The 19,287-nt window shown below is 40.7% G+C and overlaps 1 protein-coding gene across 8 annotated transcripts in view; it reads left to right on the top strand.

Moving 5' to 3' along the window:
- The window catches only part of ATP7B (ATPase copper transporting beta), a 45,809-nt gene that overhangs the window by 23,074 nt on the left and 3,448 nt on the right, over positions 1-19,287 (top strand). For 5 of the 8 annotated variants that reach the window (XM_049815751.1, XM_049815750.1, XM_049815749.1 and 2 more), the window contains 18 exons: positions 347-583; positions 1,733-1,896; positions 2,787-2,948; positions 4,398-4,474; positions 4,843-5,017; positions 5,595-5,828; positions 6,012-6,103; positions 6,243-6,370; positions 7,502-7,656; positions 7,865-7,999; positions 8,725-8,919; positions 10,443-10,625; positions 12,196-12,394; positions 13,708-13,854; positions 15,191-15,333; positions 17,776-17,979; positions 18,090-18,207; positions 18,997-19,099. In XM_049815751.1, coding sequence (XP_049671708.1) covers positions 347-583; positions 1,733-1,896; positions 2,787-2,948; positions 4,398-4,474; positions 4,843-5,017; positions 5,595-5,828; positions 6,012-6,103; positions 6,243-6,370; positions 7,502-7,656; positions 7,865-7,999; positions 8,725-8,919; positions 10,443-10,625; positions 12,196-12,394; positions 13,708-13,854; positions 15,191-15,333; positions 17,776-17,979; positions 18,090-18,207; positions 18,997-19,099 — 2,851 coding nt within the window. Of the gene's footprint in view, positions 1-346; positions 584-1,732; positions 1,897-2,786; positions 2,949-4,397; positions 4,475-4,842; positions 5,018-5,594; positions 5,829-6,011; positions 6,104-6,242; positions 6,371-7,501; positions 7,657-7,864; positions 8,000-8,724; positions 8,920-10,442; positions 10,626-12,195; positions 12,395-13,707; positions 13,855-15,190; positions 15,334-17,775; positions 17,980-18,089; positions 18,208-18,743; positions 18,847-18,996; positions 19,100-19,287 lie in introns of those variants that run through there. The other 3 variants (XR_007507918.1, XM_049815752.1, XM_049815753.1) reach the window with 3 other exon arrangements.

The following is a 19,287-nucleotide window of genomic DNA, read 5'->3' as shown; positions in this document are numbered from 1 at the left end:
CTCTGTGCTGGATAAGAACCCTCTAGATACTAATATATCTTTATTGAGTGGAGGTAGCTGTCAGGTCTAGGCATTGAAATCAGAGGGAATCATTTGCCATCTATCTGAAGGTGGAAAACCAGTTCTGTAGACTTACATAGTCATGCAAGTGGTACTGGTGAGTGTATATTGGTTATACACATAGTAACAATCTATATTATTTCCATGAAGAGACCAAGATTACCATGTCACCTTTCAAACAATTAAGAGACTTTGCATGATTGATAAGGGTGACCTGCTTATAGTTTTATGTCATCTAATCGCGCTGTAAACAGTGTTTGTTCAGTTTGTTGTGCATTTATTCAAGATACCGCTGCTGGAGAACGTAGGCACCAGCCTGACGCCAGCAATGCTGCCAGGCAGCCTCGAGCTGCAGAGCCTCCTCGCCAAGGCTGTGCCTCGGATGCTCTTCCAGACAGTCCTCACCTTGATGGGCCAAACCAGGCCAGTGGAGCGACGGCTGAAAAGTGTTTTTTACAAATCACAGGCATGACCTGTGCATCGTGTGTGTCTACCATTGAAAGAAATTTGCAGAAAGAAGACGGTAATAAATTTCAGATTCCTATAATGAGTTTGTAAGGGACTGTGGGATGGAAAAGGTATTCTTTGCAATTAATGGAAGAGGCTGTGGTACAGCATCTGGAGGTTAAGTAGACTTAATGCTCTTTCTTAGTGATAATGTAACTATATCACTGTTTAACTATCCTACTGCACTGGTGGACAAACCCAATGGACATACTTGTAACACTAAGTTGTTGTAATGTGATAAAAATTTCAAATAAGGCTCAAGACAAGAACAGAGAAATGGTTCTCATTTAGTTTTCAGGGCCTTATTGCTTCACAGAGCAATCCATCTCTTCCAGAGCTGTTGAGAGCTCTGACACGTTTGCAATGTGAAACTTACCCTTCAGGGCACATTTGCACAAGCAGGTACAAACAAATGTGTGGCTCCAGTGCCTGGGTAATTATATTGGCTTAGGCACAGCAAAGCTTATTAGGTTGGAAGTCTGCAGGCTGGAGCTGCCTTTCCTCTGGCGATATAGAAGATGAACAGATGAGCCTCAGCAATGTGATTTAATTTGTGTGGGCATGCCTTTGGAGGGTTTTGCTTATTGATTCCTGTGCCCCCAGTCTCCCAGTGATAGTCTCACTGCCTTGATTTAAAAATCCAAGAAACCATTAGCATTTCAGAACAAATTTTTTGCCTGTGATTTTTTATGTTATGCTTTTCAATTCTAAATGTAGATTTTGGTGGGGTTTTTTATTTTAAAAAAGAGGAAAAAAACACCAAGGGGAAAAGCAAGAAAAGAAAAAGGCCTAGCATTGTACTGTGAGGTTTGTTTAGGGCTTTCCAAACTTAGAGAGTCCAGGGTAGAGCTTGCAGCAATGAGTGCAAAGATTGATTCTGAACATCTTTTTTGTCTCATTAGATCATAGCAAAACTCACCTCCTTCCCTGTGTAACTCTTGCAGTTCCTGTCATTGCTAAAGGGAACCACAGTGTGGCTGGATCTCAGTAAAAACTTTGCTGTTGTGACTAGGGAATAACACTAGAAGGAGGCAGAGAGAAATCATTAGGTTTATAACATCTCTTAAGTTGTTACAGCCCTCATTGACAATCACTTGTAATATTTTATTTTTCTTCCCCTCAAAGGAACTATGTTATCTAATATTTTTAATTATTGCGACTGCAGGAATTATTTCAGTGTTGGTAGCACTGATGGCAGGTAAAGCAGAGATAAAATACAAGCCAGAATTCATACAGCCTCTTGAAATAGCACAGCTGATCCAGAATTTGGGGTTTGAAGCTACCGTCATAGAAGATCATGCAGAAGCAGAAGGAAATGTGGAGCTTCTTGTAAGTCATATGTATTTGAAATTCCATGTTGGTTTTGGAAAGGTCAGGTCTGGAAGAATAATTTTCTTGCAAATGCTTTTGTTTAAGGAGTTGTGGCTTCAGCAGGTCAGTTCTGGCTGGTGACACCTTTTTTTCCTAATTGCTGAAAAGACAAAATCAATTTGGCTTAGGAGAACCTGTCCAAAGGGCTGAAATAAAGTGGTAGTTGGATGCACAGAATAGACTTTTCTTAGCAAGGAGAAATGAAACAGAAGTTTTCTGTGAAGGCACTTCAGTCAACTGTACAGACTGAGCAACTGAGTATGTGTCACCAAATACGTGTTGGTAATGCCTGGGGCTTTGTATAGAGGTCTGAGAACTTTGGGTAAAATTAGTAAATTGTTTATACAAGGGACAGATTCTTCAAAAGTCTGGTTTTATTCTCTGACATATACCTACTACAACACAGATAACAACAGTCTGCAGTTGTGCTAATAGATCAGAAAGTGGGAACGCGCCTTATTGAAGCCACAGGAAAGTTAAGTAAGCAAGATGAAGTTACGCTTGCAGAGTTTGACTTTGGCAACATTAATATAGCTGCTGGTAGAACTGCATTAGCTATACTATTACAGTTAATACAATGTACAAGTGCTGCTATACAAATACATTGCTGTGACTATAACTGTTGGTTGCAGAATTTTATAATAAAAGTGGGTAGTTATGTTCTCAGCTTTGTTTCATTTAAGACAGCTCTATAAAATCTTCATGCTGAGGCCTTGGGCCAGTACCAGCAGAGCTTGAATAGTCATTAGTACCTCTGTGACATTGGGAGGCCTTGTCTCAAATTCATCCACAAATATTGGGTGAATGTGGGGAATGGCTAACTATACCTAAATTTGTCTTTTCTTTAGATTACAGGGATGACTTGTGCTTCTTGTGTTCACAATATTGAATCCAAACTCATGAGAACAAATGGCATATTCTACGCCTCAGTAACACTTGCTACGTGCAAAGCTCACATCCAGTTTGATCCCGAGATTACTGGACCTCGAGATATTATAAAAATAATTGAGGTAGGCTTTAGAAGTTTTTTATGTATAAACAATAATAAGGTGAAGTTAAAAAGGAAATAAAGCAGCTAATATTTGAGAGGTTTCACTGACTTTTGCAGATGACATAGTTATTGCTATATGTTTTTATGCTCTTGTGGTGAAGCTGCTGTGCTCCACAATAGTGCATAATCTCCCAGGTTGTTACCCTAAAAACACACCCTAAAAACTACAACAAGAAACCTTTTTTATCTATATCTGGTAAAAGTGTCATATATTCATTCCTTGCAGTTCTGTGTGTAGAATAATGTGTCTCTGATTTCCAGTCATTTCAGTGAAGTGTTGATACTTCAGAAAAAAATACTACTTTCTCTTGCCAGTGAAAGGGGCTGTAAAAGTTTTGCAACAGCTCATACCACAAGTATTACACATCTCTGTATACACTGGCATTTATTCTCACATCTGTTCAGAGAAGAACTTTTTAAATCCAAAGAGCTTGTGATACAGCCACTAAAGGAAAAAAAATCCTAGTTTACCAGTAACCACACAGATCATAAAATCTGCTGTTATCATGGCCCAGGTGTGGACAAAACTTTTTTCTTCTCTGTCCCACCAGAGGGGAAGAGAACCTACTGTATGAGGCACACACAGTGAGTAGTCAGGAGGACAGCTATTCATGTTCTAGAGTATTTACTCAGAAAAAAGCTCCTAGACTGCAAAATTGATGTGGCAGCAGTGATTAACATGTTACGTAGTAGACTGTTCAGGCTGGCAGAGTAGTTCTGTAAAGAGTATCTTGCCACAGGAGCATCTCATGATGAAGACATGAACTTTATATGTATCGTGCTTGCAAGTGTGCTTTGGGTTTTTTGTAGTTTTTTTTTGTGTGGCGTGTGGTTATGCTGCCGTGACTCACTGAAGTGTCAGTCAAAACTGGCTTTTTGCTTGTATTTGTTTCTGGGATGCTTTGCCCTGCAGTTTTTTGTTTTACAGGCTTAAACTGATTCTAGCCACTTTGATTTTCAACTTCAGGTGTATCTACTCAGCTGTAGTGTTAAGGAGATGCTCTCAAGGTTGACTAGACCTGCCTTCCTTTGTGGTATTTCCCATCTCTTATACTTATTCCAGTGGAGATGAAAGGGCATAAATTTCCCTTGAGGAGGAGGGCAGCAGAACTCCAGCTGTCAGCGGGAGCTTCCTGTACCTAAGAAACCTTGGACACTTACTGCGTCTGTACACTCTGTCCATGTATAGGTAGAAGAAATCCTTTGCAATACACATTTTGAGTACTTTCTGAAACATCCTCTCATGTTGGCAGGACCTAAAAATAAATAAGAAGTTGGCATTTATTAAATATGGAACAGTGTCCTTTTCTGACATTTCTTCTAAAAGTAGTGTCATTTAAATATGTTATAAGTAATATGGTTAGATTAATCAAAACTAACTCATCTTTCCTCCCCTTTCAATAAAAAGGAAATTGGCTTTCATGCTTCCGTGGCTAGAAGAGTTCCAAATGCACATAACCTGGATCATAAAAAAGAAATACAGCAGTAAGTATTTCTCTTTCTCTCTCACTAATGAACATGTATAGATCATCTCTTGTAACTCACCTCCCCCCGCTACTTCCCACTTACTTTAGCTTATCCTTGTGTAAAGCATATTTAATTTTATGATTTGCCATTTGATTCAAGTACTTTTATTACTTTCATTAGTTTCAGTTTTTAACTGATAGAAGTCTATACTGTTAAACATGTAGGAGACACTGAAACTGTCCTGAAGTGTTGGATCTTTCCCAAATATCGCCAAGCTGTGTGTTAGTACAGTACTAATACTCCAAGCTCTGCACTGTGAGCACACTGTTTGGCCTGGGTACTGCGGGGTGTACGACAACCAGGGATTTACAGCTTGTACTTTTCAGGTGGAGGAAATCTTTCTTGTGCAGCCTCCTGTTTGGTATCCCTGTCTTAATCCTAATGATTTATATGCTGATACCCGACGGTGAGCACCACGGGTCTATGGTGCTGGAACAGAATCTCATTCCTGGATTATCTATTTTAAATCTTCTCTTCTTTGTCCTGTGCACTTTTGTTCAGGTATGTCCACAGTACCTCCTAGGGGTTTGCTTTCTATTCATCCCCCATTTATGTAATCTGATGTGATAAAGACAGGAGACTGGAAAGGTTTAGTGGATTAGCCCTGCCTTCTTCTCTGTACCACCTACGCAGAACGAAGTGGCACTTTTCTGGAAGCTATCCATTCTGTAGTTGCTTATAGCACTTACTCCTGCCAAAGTTGTGTCAGATCGTTTTCCAAGTGGGGAAGGTAGTGTTAAAATGAAGAAATATCTGATCAGCTGCAAACTAATTGGGTAGCTATAGGGAAATCCCTTCAACTTCTGTGCCTTGTTTACTTTGCATTGCTGCAGAAAAGGAGGATATTTAGCTGGCAGAGTTGTTTTGAGAACAAGGAAGGTCAAGTGAGAAGATGACAATGGAGTCAGCCTCCTAGTAGACCACTCCACTGAAGTTATATCAATATAAAATTTGCATAGGGCAGCAATGCCTTCCCTTATCTACTACGTATTTATAATTCCGCTACAGGGAGTATTATGTACTCTCCGCTTTCACTGCTGTGATCTTAATACAAGTCTGTCCATGCTTACACCAACAGTTCCTTGGTGGATGGTATTTTTATGTACAAGCTTACAAATCACTGAAGCACAAGACAGCCAATATGGATGTGCTCATCGTACTGGCCACAACAATCGCTTATGTGTATTCGTGTGTGATCCTGATGGTAGCGATAATTGAAAAGGCAGAGAAAAGCCCTGTCACTTTCTTTGACACTCCTCCAATGCTGTTTGTGTTCATTGCCCTTGGGAGATGGCTGGAACACATAGCAAAGGTAACTCATCTTCACACTAATTATTGTGTATTTATGATGAGTAGAATAAAACTATTCAGAGGAATTTTGAATCAGATGTTTCTGATGTAGCCTTATATAAGGTCATTCAGAGTTCATTGTGTTAAGTAGACATCAGCATTTATATATCTCAATATATCTTAAACATTTATCTTTGTTTCTTAGAGTAAGACCTCAGAAGCTCTTGCTAAACTTATATCTCTTCAAGCCACAGAAGCCACTGTAGTGACTCTTGGACCTGACCACTCTATCATCAGGTATGTGCTTATGAACCAAAGCCCCTTCAGGCTGCCTGGGTGCACAGACTAGGCTTGATGCAGTTGATGTGGAAGCATTATTATTCTTTTGAAGTGGATGGTGTAAATAATCCGTCTGTTCTACTTGTGTCTTTTGCAGGGAGGAGCAGGTAGCTGTTGAACTGGTTCAAAGGGGTGATATTGTAAAGGTAGTTCCTGGTGGAAAGTTCCCAGTGGATGGAAAGGTCATTGAAGGCAGTTCTATGGCAGATGAGTCTCTCATTACTGGTAACTTCCCTTACACTTATGCAAAGAAGCCAAATCTTCTAGAACACTTTCTTATAAGAAAAGAGCCCAGACTCAGCCCAAAAGCTGTCTGTCTGAATAACCTCACACCTTAATGGATGCTGTGCCTAGCCTTTGTGAGCTTGAATCCAAATCCCCTGTCTGCACACACCCTAAAAAGCTGATGAATTTCTGCTCAGTTTGGTCACTTTTACTAATGTACTGATGGGATGGGTAGAGTCTAAACACTATTGCCATTATTCCAGAGATCTGGTGGGAGTTTCCCCTGGAATGTATTTGTAGAGATGGTACCTTCTCAGAAATAACTTCTAAAGGGTGATGGGGAAATATTGCTGAGATGTTGGGGTGTGTATGCATGGGCACTGAACAGGGCTTCTGACAGGGATCTCCCAGTGAGCAAGAACAGGGAAAGGAAGCTTCACAACTTGATGCTTGTTAAGGATCATGGGACTTTTTCACAGCTTCTGAAACTTTCATTTCATTTTGTAACTATAATAAGGATTTAATGCATCGTGCAATTCTTATAAATAAGGTAAAGGATATAAAAACTTTATATTGGCACTGGGTTACTTGTTTTAGTTATGTATTTACTTTGCTTAGGGAACAGGGACACCCTTAGTTTAAGAGAACCAGTCATGATCACTAACCTTAAAAACAGAGAAAATAAAGATTTTGTAGAGCTAGTATTCTTGGGGAGGAAGTGTGAGAACAGGAGCTTTGCTGCAGAGACAGCTTTTCTAGTCTTTGAAAACTGAGTGTGCCAGAAATAAAGACAGATTGCTCAAACTCCCATGGCTATGCAAAGTGTTAATTTGAGAAATTCCTAGAAGTTCCTTTTACAACCAATTTGCTACTGGCCCTTTTGAGGGATGACATACTGGAGAGGTAGGACCAAGGAAACAGCATTTGCTTTGAAACTAAACCTAGAAAAAGGTTTACAGAAGTATGACACCACTTATATAATTATTCTCTAGACAGATATACAATATGTGATTTCTGGTCATTATTGCTTAGCATACTGATTTTGCTAGCATGAAACGAGCTGTGTGCTAATTGGCTATGTTCACTGTTATTAGGCGTATTGGCTTATTTATTCTTACCTTTTCTTTCTAGGGGAAGCTATGCCAGTCACTAAAAAGCCCGGGAGCACAGTGATTGCTGGTTCTATAAATGCACACGGCTCAGTTCTTGTTAATGCAACTCATGTTGGTAATGATACCACTTTGGCACAAATCGTGAAATTGGTGGAAGAAGCTCAAATGTCAAAGGTAAAAATAATGGAAGACAAAACCTCATTCACAGATTTTTATTAAATAAGAAAAGGATTCTATATTTTGATATATTTACTTGGTCAGCAAACTGTGTTTTTCCAGACACAGAAAGAATCAGATAAAGACTATTAGATATTTTCATGAATTCTGCATATTCATTTGTTTTGACCATAAACATGCAAATACCTATTTTTCTTTTTTATAGGCACCCATCCAGCAACTGGCAGATAAGTTTAGTGGATATTTTGTTCCATTTATCATCAGCATTTCAACAGTCACATTGATAGCATGGATCACAATTGGTTTTATAAATTTTGATGTTATTCAAAAATATTTTCCTGTAAGTAATTTCATTAGGAGCTGGATTTTGGTGTTAGGATATCTTCTAGAGTAATTAACATACCCTCTGTGTGTATGGTTTGATGTTGCAACTTGGCTATTACTTTTGTACAATGTGGTGTTTTCTACACAGAGCAGATAATTGCACTAATTAAAATCTATCTGCAGGTATAAATATACCTTTGCATTTACCCCTTAGTTCTGCATGGGATTCCTACAAACTGAAATTATTGGCAGTCTTTCTGGACTAAGCATGATCTATAGCTGCATTGCAAGGAGCTAAGCCATTCCTATCATGCCTGAAATTTTTTTGGACATCCTTGTTCCTGATGGCAGATAGTGATTTTGGCTTTAGAAAGAAGATAGCTTCTGTTACGTTTAGGATGTGTATTTGCTATGCTTAGCAACTGTGCATATCTGTGTACCTGGAAATAGGGTTCTCCTTTGCTAAGCTATAAAGGAAATACATTGTCATCCAGGAGCCTGAGAGCACAGTCAAGCATATGTGTGCTTAGGCAGCAAAAAGTCCAGAAAATACTGCCATAAACAATTCATAACATTGACCTTTCTCTACCATTACAGTAACAATAATAGATTGTTTTCCTATACTGGAGGTTTCCAGGTAAATGTGGTTTTTGAAATGGCTATGATTGATCGTACATCTATGTTATCCTCTATCAGCAATCATACATCTTTTTTTCCCCCCTCTCTTCCCTTTTCTTGCAGAATCAGAACAAACACGTTTCAAAAGCTGAACTAATACTGAGGTTTGCATTTCAAACCTCAATCACTGTGCTGAGCATTGCATGCCCCTGTTCTTTAGGCTTGGCTACCCCCACAGCTGTGATGGTGGGCACAGGAGTTGCTGCGCAGAATGGTATTCTCATCAAAGGTGGAAAACCCCTGGAAATGGCACACAAGGTTAATAGTTCATTCTGTACTTTTGTAGCTTACCCAGCTGTTGCTACATGAAATATAATTTCCCAGGAAATCCTGCTGGTCCAAAGAAAGACCGCAGAATGTTGTTTGGGTATTTTTCTGTTGGTTGCTGCTCTTTAAGGTGAAGAAGACAGAGCTGACCATCTTTCTTCAAAGCAGTCACAGCAAAGTGTTGAGAGCCAACAGTTCCTGCAACCTCATAGCAGTGAAGCTGCTGATCTTCTGCATGACCTCAGAGGTTTCTGACTTCTGCACTCTCTTTAGCTCTTCTGCAAAAGAGCCCAATAATCCAGTGTTTTCCTTCTTTCCTCAGAGGGCTGTTGTGAAATGTATAGTGTTCATGATCAGTAGTTTAAAATGTAGGTTGTAAAAGAAAAAACGGAATGATTTGAAGTTGTTTTAGTGTATAGAAAATAGATGGAAGGGAGGCAGAAAAAGCCCTTCTAAGACAGAAAACTGATGAAAAGAGGAGAAGATTGAAGGAGGAAAAGGTTTGACATGTCCACAGCCAGTGAAAAGAATATGAGTTTAAAATGTGCTATGGTAGACTGGATTAGACATACGCAGAACATTTTAAGTGAAAAGGATGGTAAGAATAAGTTAATCAGACTGATAATTCTTCTTCTTACTGGACATTACAAAGCATAGACCAGAATTTTTTCCAAGGGTCTTCAAAAAAACAAAAAATGACTGCTAATTAGCGTCAGGACTTTTTACCTGTTGCATATAAGCAAGGCTAAGGTCAGGCCTTGGAAAATTAAGTGACTGGTTGGATTCTGCAAGGTTGGTGGGTTGGAATAGCTGGGAATGGAAATAGTGCCTACTTTGTTGAGTTTTTTGGTTCTTGTGTTTCTCTGTGCTGTGTTTATTTTCAGGATTAGAATTTACTTTAGCTTTGGGTTTCAGTGTAAATGGGTCTGTGGTTTTTGGTTCATTCCTGATTCCTCAAGACCTGCTGGGCTGGCTAACAAGTCATTGCTGAATTTGGTGAATAACATGAGGTTGGTTTTGGTTAGGTTGTTACTTCTGGAACTTGTTGCAGCTTCTTGCACTCTTCCCACCTGCTCTATCACCAGATAACTTCCAGAGTCCTCTTTCCTCAGTGCTGTTGTTAATTGTTTAGAACAGCATTCGTAAAAGCCCTCCTTGCATCATATACCTCGTGGTAAAAGTGATTAAGGTGCCACTGTGTGAATCCTGCATGTGAATACATACACACACACGCAAAGGACGGTACAAGTCCTGCAGTGACTCAGTTGTCTGCGATCCTGATATAGGTACAGGATGACATTGTAGCTTCAGTGAAAACACTGTATAGGGAATGAATAAAAAAGCGTAAGGAGACCTACTGTACAGATAGTTCAAGGTACATACAGGAATCCCTACTTTTGTAGGTTTATTCTGTCTTGGTGGAGATATAGTCAACTGGTTATTAAGGTCTTGCCTGTATTTATGTGCCCTATGCTTGCAGGGCTTAGGCAGTAACTCTGGTTTCTTTTTTGCAGATCAAGACTGTGATGTTTGATAAAACCGGGACCATCACCTGTGGAGTTCCAAAAGTCATGAGGGTGCTTTTGCTGGGAGACACAGCTGTGCTCTCCCTGAAGAAGGTACTGGCGGTGGTTGGCACTGCAGAGGCCAGCAGCGAGCATCCTTTAGGAGTGGCAGTTACTAAATATTGCAAAGAGGTACTTAACCTTCCTGTTTCATCTAAGGCCTGAAGGGATCTGTGAAAATGCAGCAATGTTGTATAAAATGAGCAAGTCCCAGAGGGACAGGCCTGCCTGAAAAGTAACAGGCTGGAAAGCTGAGAGATTTTATGATTGTGCATCTTAGTCTGGACAATACCAGAAGGCATATTCTAAGCTTTTGTTTTCTGGTAATGCTGTGGACTTCTCAAGCAAGGTCTTACAAAGTTTTTCCTGAACTAGTGAGGAAATAAGGATTGTGGAATATGTGCAGGAGGAATACTTATGCTTAAAATAGCATCGTGAAGCAAATGTGTGTGGTGACATTTCATGTTACCTGACTGCAGTTGCTTCTATTAGTCACTTGCTTATCTGAATAGATCGGGCAAACAGCTTTAAAACCAGAATATTAAACTGTGGTATTTGTGAATTTCACAAATGAATTAATAGATTACTCAATTCTTTGCAAATTTTGCACATCCTCAAAGGTCATTTATGTATTGCATGTGTTCCTCAAATGTTTCAGGAAGAGTGAAAGCACAAATAGTAACTGAAATAAGAAGCCTGGTTTAAATAAACAATTTATTTCTGCTAAGACAAGTCATTAATTGATTTATGGAAAAATTCCTTGGCAAGAATATATCAAACTTATTAGTGATAGATCTTTCAGTAGTAAAATTTAGAAGTTAACATATAAATTGAGAAACAAAAAGAGAGTATGGGTAATGATTCAATCGCGTCTCTTATATTTTACATTTTCTGGTTTTGAATTTGTCTTAGTACCCTGATGCTTCTGTAGTTATCCCATGCACCAGTTATTACTGGATCATGGCTTCTATGAATTGCAATTCTGTACTGTTTCCTGATATTCTTACCACCTGCCTTGTCATCCCTGTGTTGTAAGAAAGTCACTGAAGGGTGCATGTAATTCCAACTTCCAGGGACAGCCCTGAATAACTTGTTTATAAATTAATATTTTCTGCATTCTTTTTTGTAACTCATAGGGTCCTGGTAATCCCTTTTCTCATCTTGAAGGTACTCACTGGCTTCTTTCTCTAACTCAACAGAAAGACCCAGTTTCCTTGTCATCCAGCCAAATCACTCCAGCAATTCATACAGTTTTTCACTGTACTTTTACTTACATATAAAAGGCCTTATACCCCCCAGCCAGTTCTCAGTGATGTTAATTAGAAGTTGCATCTTTTCAGAAGCTGTATGGCTTATTCTCACAGTATTTCTCTTTAGTTCCTTGTCTTCGCTGAGGTCATGACCCACCAATATAACTGCTTCACCCTTGCGCTATCAAAAAAAGCTGTCCTTTGTGGTTTGCTGGCGCTAGGGCTGAGACCTGGATGAGGTCTGTATTGCTGCCCCTTTCTAGAAGTCTAAACCACAGCACATCCAGAACATCCTTATTTTTAGTTCTGCGCTACTGATACCCCATGCTGCTTTTCAGTCGGTCAGTCGTTGTCAAGAGGAGGAATTAGGCCTCTTTTCAGCAGGAGTTATCTAGTATTTGTACCCCACGTGGGCAGCACAGACTGATGATGAACTCTGGTTATGTCCACAGGAGCTTGGCACTCAGAGCCTGGGATACTGCACTGACTTCCAGGCAGTCCCAGGCTGTGGCATCAGCTGCAAAGTTGGAGGCGTTGAGGCTGTCCTGGGCATGGCTGATGAGGGTCTTGATAAGCTGGATGCTAACAGGAGCAGGGACAGCAGTGCTCCTCTGGGAGATAACACGCTGATCGCTCTCCCAGAATCACACGGTATGTCTGCCCCGCAAGTGACCGCCAGTTGCAATGCGAGAGCTACTGAGTCACAATGCTGACCACTGTAAAACAATCCCATCAGACTAGGAACAACAGAAAGGTGGATTTGTGGCAGAACGAGGCAAAGAACATGAGGGATAAAAATGCGCCTTAACAAAAATTGAAGCTTTCTCTTTCCCCTACTCTCGATCTCTCTGCAAGTCAGAAACCTAAATAAGAACTTAGATGCTACAGTGATGGGTACTCGAAAAGTCCATACAATAAGGCATACCCAGCAATGTTCCTTTTGGATAAAAGAATGGTCCACCAGAGAGCAAAGTCAGCCAGTTAGCATTATCTTCTCATTTAGAGCAGTTACCTTTAACATGTTATCTTCCTGCAACTATTTATAGCCTACCCTTTAGTTCCATATTAACTCGGGCCTTTTGTTTTCTGTTCATATATCTCTCAAGGCACTTAATTAAAAAAAAAAATCTATTCAGCAGACACACAATAAAGTGTGTTATATCTGCAAACTGAGTTTCAGTGCCTGATGTTTTTGATTAGGCCAATACATTTGTTTCAGTTTCAGGCTCTGTGGAAGCTGCTTTGCTCTTTTGTAGTGTAGGAGAGAAAGAAAAAGTATTTAAAGCCTTCCTTAAGAAGTTCATTAGTTCTCTTCAGAAGGCTGTGGCTCCTCTGACCTTTTTGAGAAAGCTATTAGAAGAATTAAATAAAATAAGAACTTTAATCATCAGAACTGTGCCACTTGTGAATGGTGTTAATGTAATATTTTTCTCACCTGCTTCATACGGCTCTTGTGAAGTTGGATTGAATTCATAATGAGGGGCTCCACATATTGTTTCATTGTTTGTTAGAACAAAACTACTTTTTTCTTACCAGAAATAGCCTTGATATTTGAAAGAAGTCACTAGTTGTAAGAACAAAGCACCATGGCATTTACAAAATGTGCATACTGCACTTATTCAGAAAAACAATGCCAACTGGCAAATATAGGCAAATACTTCCATTAAGTTCATGATGCAGTTCTGTGTATAAACAGGCACAGAATGAGTCTTGAAGGAGGAAAATTTTATGAGTCTGTCTTCAGGTAGTGCCTGTGCATTTGTTTGGCCATGACAGCAGCCCTCCAACAAGACTAATTCTGTTTGTGTCTTGGGTGTGACCACTGCCAGTCCAGAATACACACAAAAAAGAAATTAGGAAAACCTCTTCAGAATATCTTTCTATAGCTAATGCAGCCTGATGTTGCCATCCTCAAACATCTCTGGCTTGTGTTCACTCATTTTTCTTTTTGTCTGTGCACAAAGGTCCATCAGCTTCTCATACATACTTGGTGTTGATTGGAAATCGTGAGTGGATGCGACGCAATGGCTTGCATATTGCAAATGATGTAAATGATGCAATGACAGACCACGAAACGAAAGGACAGACTGCCATACTAGTGGCTATAGATGGTAATTGCTCTTCTTTGGAGTGACTTAATAATCAGTTATTAATCAGTTGATCCTACCATGAAACGGATAAAAACAAACTCTGGAGTGATTGATCAGTGGCTTAGTGTCAAGAAACTACTAATCTTCTAGTGCAGAACTGGTTGTGAACTGCAAAGTATCAAGATGTTCTCAGAAGAAGCTTTCACCTCAGAACAATGTTTGTAAGATTTTATTGGGTAGTTTTTAATTTAAGTATTAATTTCTGAACTTCCTGTTGTCTAGGACTGTTGTTCAGAAAAGCAGTGCCAGGGCAGTGCCATGTCCCATCCTGACTTTACATCACTTAAGGGTCACAGGCATCCTATTGCATCACTGATTTAAAAACATTTCATGAATAAACATGATGATTCATTAGGTCATTCAAGTAAAATAGATTAGACTAAATGAGTTTTGCTGGAGGGGTTCTGTTCTGTGCTTCGCAGAAAGAGATCCCAGACAATACCTTAATATGAGAAACTGCTGTAATGTTGATAGATTGCCAGTGCAACTGTGATCTTGAAATGGTGCCTCTGATTCAATTACTGAATAAATATTCTTGGTGCTCCTAGAGAGCAATTTTGAGATGCATTTGCATGTCTCAGCCTGGGCTCCATCAGCAGTCCGGCAAAATCAAGTGCTCTTTGCATGAAAGTAAGGGCCCTGATGTACATCTGGTGTTCCTACTGCTGCTGGTGATAGCAAATAGAGATACAGGGGTGCAAAACCTACTTAGGTCCTTACTTTTGAAAGGTAACATGCAATGATAAACCAATGTGAGATTTTTGTAAGTCATGTGAAGGAAATGGGATGCACTGTTGAGTCAATGTGTTGGAAGGCAGGTGCAACACTTCTGTATGAAAGTAATTAATTATAATAGAGATCCAGCTATGAAAGATTAGGGACATAAAACCAGATATCTATATGCTTCCTCCTGGAGGATTGGCTTCAATATCTGACTGGGGCACAAATACCAAAACTTTCTCTGGCCCACTATTGTATTTGTCTGTACCATAAAATCTAGAAGTCAGGCATGTTTAAAAGCTACCCTCATCTTCTCCCCTTCCTCCTGGTCCCTAAATATCAAAAGTGTTTGTTGTTCTATGTGAAACACATAAATGAGAAAAGTGTGGGTGTGTGCATGTAAGAAAGAGACCATAACTTAGAAAACTGTAGGCAGTTGTTCAGGCTTATGAGTGTCAGTATTGCCCAGAATGTGTTATTTCACAAGCCACCATGGTGTGATGAGGTGAAGTCCCGTTCTCTTGCTGCCACTTTGCCTCCCACAGCTCTCTCTAACAGAGGATGTTTCTTTGTGCAGGTGTGTTGTGCGGAATGATTGCAATAGCAGACACTGTCAAGCAGGAGGCAGCCCTTGCTGTGCACACACTGAAAAACATGGGAATAGATGTTGTGCTGATAACGGGGGACAACAGAAAAACTGCAAAAGCCATTGCTACTCAGGTATCTGCTTCTTTGCACTTCAAAAAAATACATGATGAGGTTCTAAAACTCTGTTTACCCCAGTGAATTCAGAGCAGGAACTCAGAGTTTCCCTGGGTACGTTAAATGAAGACTAACTTTCTTGAATTGGACTGAAAATCTGGTCAGGTCCTATGGCATAGTAAAGGCCAGTAGCTGCATTAAGATCCCACTGAAGACAAGCAGTCAGTACTTCTCCAGAGGTACAGAGTTTCTTGCAGTAATTAGTCTGTTGCTGAACTGAAGCCTCCCGCTTCCCTTCACTGAAGGGCAGTCATGTTTGGTTAGTGATGAGGGAAAGTTCCTTTAAGGTCCAGTCCTGTTCCCAATAAGGGAAGTGGGGTTTTGTCATTATATTTAAGGGTAACATAGTAATAACAGTAAGAATTATTGTTAAGAAGCATAGCAGTCTAAAAGAGTTTTGGGTTTATATGAGGTTTCCTTGATCTCAAATGATAAATGTTGCTCCAAAGGCAAAGCCAAATTCTCACTCTACCTTCTTTTCTCTTCATTTCCCTCTTTCCCTTTGCACTGGTCTTCTTCTAATCTACTGTGTGCCACCTTGCTTTCCTCAGGTATCCCACTACACAGCTAACTCAGCCAGCACTGTGGTATGCCCGTTCTTGTATGTTGTGAGGTCTGTTTTGTTTCTCAGTCTGATGCTTTAATGTTTCTCCTATCTTGTTTCATGCTTTTGCTTTTGTGTTCAATTGTGGTAAAGTGCTTTCCCACCCAACTTTCTTTGTTAAGAAGTACTTCAGAAACAAGCTTCGATTTATGGTTCTAGGCCCTCAGGTGAAGTTTTCAAACAAGCTTAGTCTGTGCCAACCTACATTTTCTCTGAATTTTTGGCACTTACTTCCTTTCCAATGGAAAAATGGAAAGCCAGTCCTAAAAACTTTTTAAATGTTATTTTTTGAAAGGTTAAAAGGGAGCTTCTACCTTGTGTAGTGAATAGAGCTGATCTCTGCCTGGTGAGGCAGCCTAACCAGGGCCATTATCCCAGCCCTCTTTAGTACACCCCCTGTTTTTCTACTACAGTGCTAAAGCCGTTGGTAGCAACTCCATATTAGTTGTGATGTGGATGGGTAGAAGCGTTTAGCCAGCCGTCTGCTTTATTTTCGTAGTCTCCCTGAGACTTGCACGTACTTGGCATTTCTGTATTTCCCCTAGTGTAACTGCCCAATCGTACATGGTTCCAGCATTGCATTATCTGCTCGAGGGTAGGAAGACTCTATAGGATCTGGACAGGCTGGATCGATGGGCTGAGGCCAATTGTATAAAGTTCAACAAAGCTCAGTGCCGGGTCGTGCAATTGGGTCACAACAACCCCATGGAACGCTACAGGCTTGGGGAAGAGTGGCTGGAAAGCTGCCCAGCAGAAAAGGACGTGGGGGTGCTGGTTGACAGCCGGCTGAATATGAGCCAGCAGTGTGCCCAGGTGGCCAAGAAGGCCAACAGCATGCTGGCCTGCATCAGAAGTAGTGTGGCCAGCAGGAGCAGGGCAGTGATCGTCCCCCTGTACTCAGCACTGGTTAGGCTGCACCTTGAATACTGTGTTCAGTTTTGGGCACCTCACTACAAGAAGGACATTGAGGTGCTGGAGTGTGTCCAGAGAAGGGCAGCGAAGCTGGTGAAGGGTCTAGAGCACCAGTCCTATGAGGAGCGGCTGAGGGAACTGGGGTTGTTCAGCCTGGAGAAAAGAAGGCTGGAGGGAGACCTTATCGCTCTCTACAACTACCTGAAAGGAGGTTGTAGTGAGGTGGGGGTCGGTCTCTTCTCCCAAGTAACAAGTGATAGGACAAGAGGAAACGGCCTCAAGTTGCGCCAGGGGAGGTTAGAATGGATATTAGGAAAAATTTTTTCACCAAAAGTGTTGTCAAGCATTGGAAGAGGCTGCCCAGAGAAGTGGTTGAGTCACCATCCCCGGAGGGATTTAAAAGACATGTAGATGTGGCACTTAGGAACATGGTTTAGAGGTGGACTTGGCAGTGCTAGGTTAATGGTTAGACTCAATGATCTTAAAGGTCTTTTCCAACCTAAACCATTCTATGATTCTGTGATTTCACTGAAACTTTTTTTGGTGCATCAAGCAGCACTATTACCTGAAAACTGGCTCTTTTAACCATCAAACCTTTACTGTCAAGGTGGTAGAGCTTCAGAAGCCCTGGGGGCATGACGCTAAGGGCAGAACATGGTTTGCCAGCACCTCTGCAGTTAAGGTGGAAGGGGCTGTAATCAGTCCCTTTCTTATGCCAGAGGCATTTTGCTCTTCAGCTTGCTGTGTAGCTTGCAAGTGTTGCCTCCACTGGAATCAGTTTGGTTGATCTTCCTTTGTTTCCCCTTCACCCAGAACAGCAAATGGCTCTTCCTTTCAGCGTGAAGCATATCACCAACTGGGTGTGTTTCTTTCTTTCTACATAGGTTGGGATCAAAAAAGTCTTTGCTGAGGTTCTTCCTTCTCACAAGGTTGCAAAGGTCCAGGAGCTCCAAAATGGGAGGAGGAAAGTTGCGATGGTTGGTGATGGAGTCAATGATTCCCCTGCACTAGCCAGGGCTGATGTTGGAATTGCAATTGGAACGGGCACTGATGTTGCCATTGAAGCAGCAGATGTTGTTCTTATCCGAGTGAGCACTACAGTTTTGACCTATCCTCTTTTATCACTGACACTCCTCTTTTTGCTTTGGTGTTCTGAAGACTGCATGTGGAAAACTTCCAATGCTCTTCTGTCTTGCAGAACGACTTGCTGGATGTAGTTGCCAGTATTCGTTTATCAAAGAGAACAGTTCGAAGAATCCGAATAAATCTGATTCTTGCCTTAATTTATAATCTGCTTGGAATACCCATAGCAGCAGGTATGTGACTGCCAGAGCTCAGCTTGTTGAAGACAGCAGCGCAATTGAGCTCTGTGGTGCCTTTCGCAGGATTTCCTGCTCAAGGAACCAAAGAGAGGTTCCCAGAGTATTTAGAACTTGGCAGAAGGAGGACAAAATAAATATGTTCTTTTTTCTTTTTTTTCATGTTGTAGAAAAAAAATCTTAGTTCCCCAATTTTTAAACTCTTAGGAATAAATTCTCATATAATGAAATTAAAAGCTTGCTTTTATTTCACATAGCACTACTTGGGGATTAGTTTCTGTATATTCAAATGCAGCTCTAATCAGAGATACTATCCCACTTCTGGGTGCTCCCTCATTTATTCATCCCAAATCACGCATTTTCTCTCCTACCGCTTGAATTCTCTGCTTTTCTCAGACATTGTCTCATGCTCCAAATTCCTCCTTAAAACTTACTTCAAGCACTCCTCTTTTTCTTTAGGAGTAACTTCTCCCTCCTTTGCCTGGACTATTGCTTTGTCTTTCTGTTGCTTTTGCTTTGTTTCATATGTGCAGAGTAGCTGGAAGGGACGAATAGTCTTACCTTGTGGCTGCAGTCTTGTAGCTCAGTTGGTGCAAAGGTCATCCCTTGCAACGGAAGGGACATATTTAAAACTAAGTGAGTAAATATATATCAATCTAGTTGTGTTTATGGAGGTCTCAGCAAGTCATATTATAGAACAGCTGATCTGTTCTATGATATGCGGGGACAGAAATGTCTGTAGTGGGACAGTCGGCTCTGGCTCACGTCCATATGTTTTTTTGCTAGGTGTGTTCATGCCTGTTGGCCTCGTGCTTCAGCCTTGGATGGGATCAGCTGCAATGGCAGCTTCTTCTGTGTCTGTTGTGCTGTCTTCCCTGCAGCTGAAATGGCAAGTTGTCTTAACACTAATCAGTTGGGGAACTGTAGGCAGCACCGCTGCTCATACTCAAGTGATACCTTACTTTGGGCTTCGTATACCTAAAAGTACCTGACAGTCCTTTAGCTTGGGGTTGTTCTCTCTAATCCCTGGCTCCAAAAAGACAGGTGTCACTATTATGAACAAACCTGGACTAAGAC

The sequence above is a fragment of the Accipiter gentilis genome, chromosome 13, assembly GCF_929443795.1.
Source record: "Accipiter gentilis chromosome 13, bAccGen1.1, whole genome shotgun sequence".
NCBI lineage: Eukaryota > Metazoa > Chordata > Aves > Accipitriformes > Accipitridae > Astur > Astur gentilis.
Note: the sequence above shows the minus strand (reverse complement) of the source record. Positions and strands in the feature narration are given on the sequence as shown.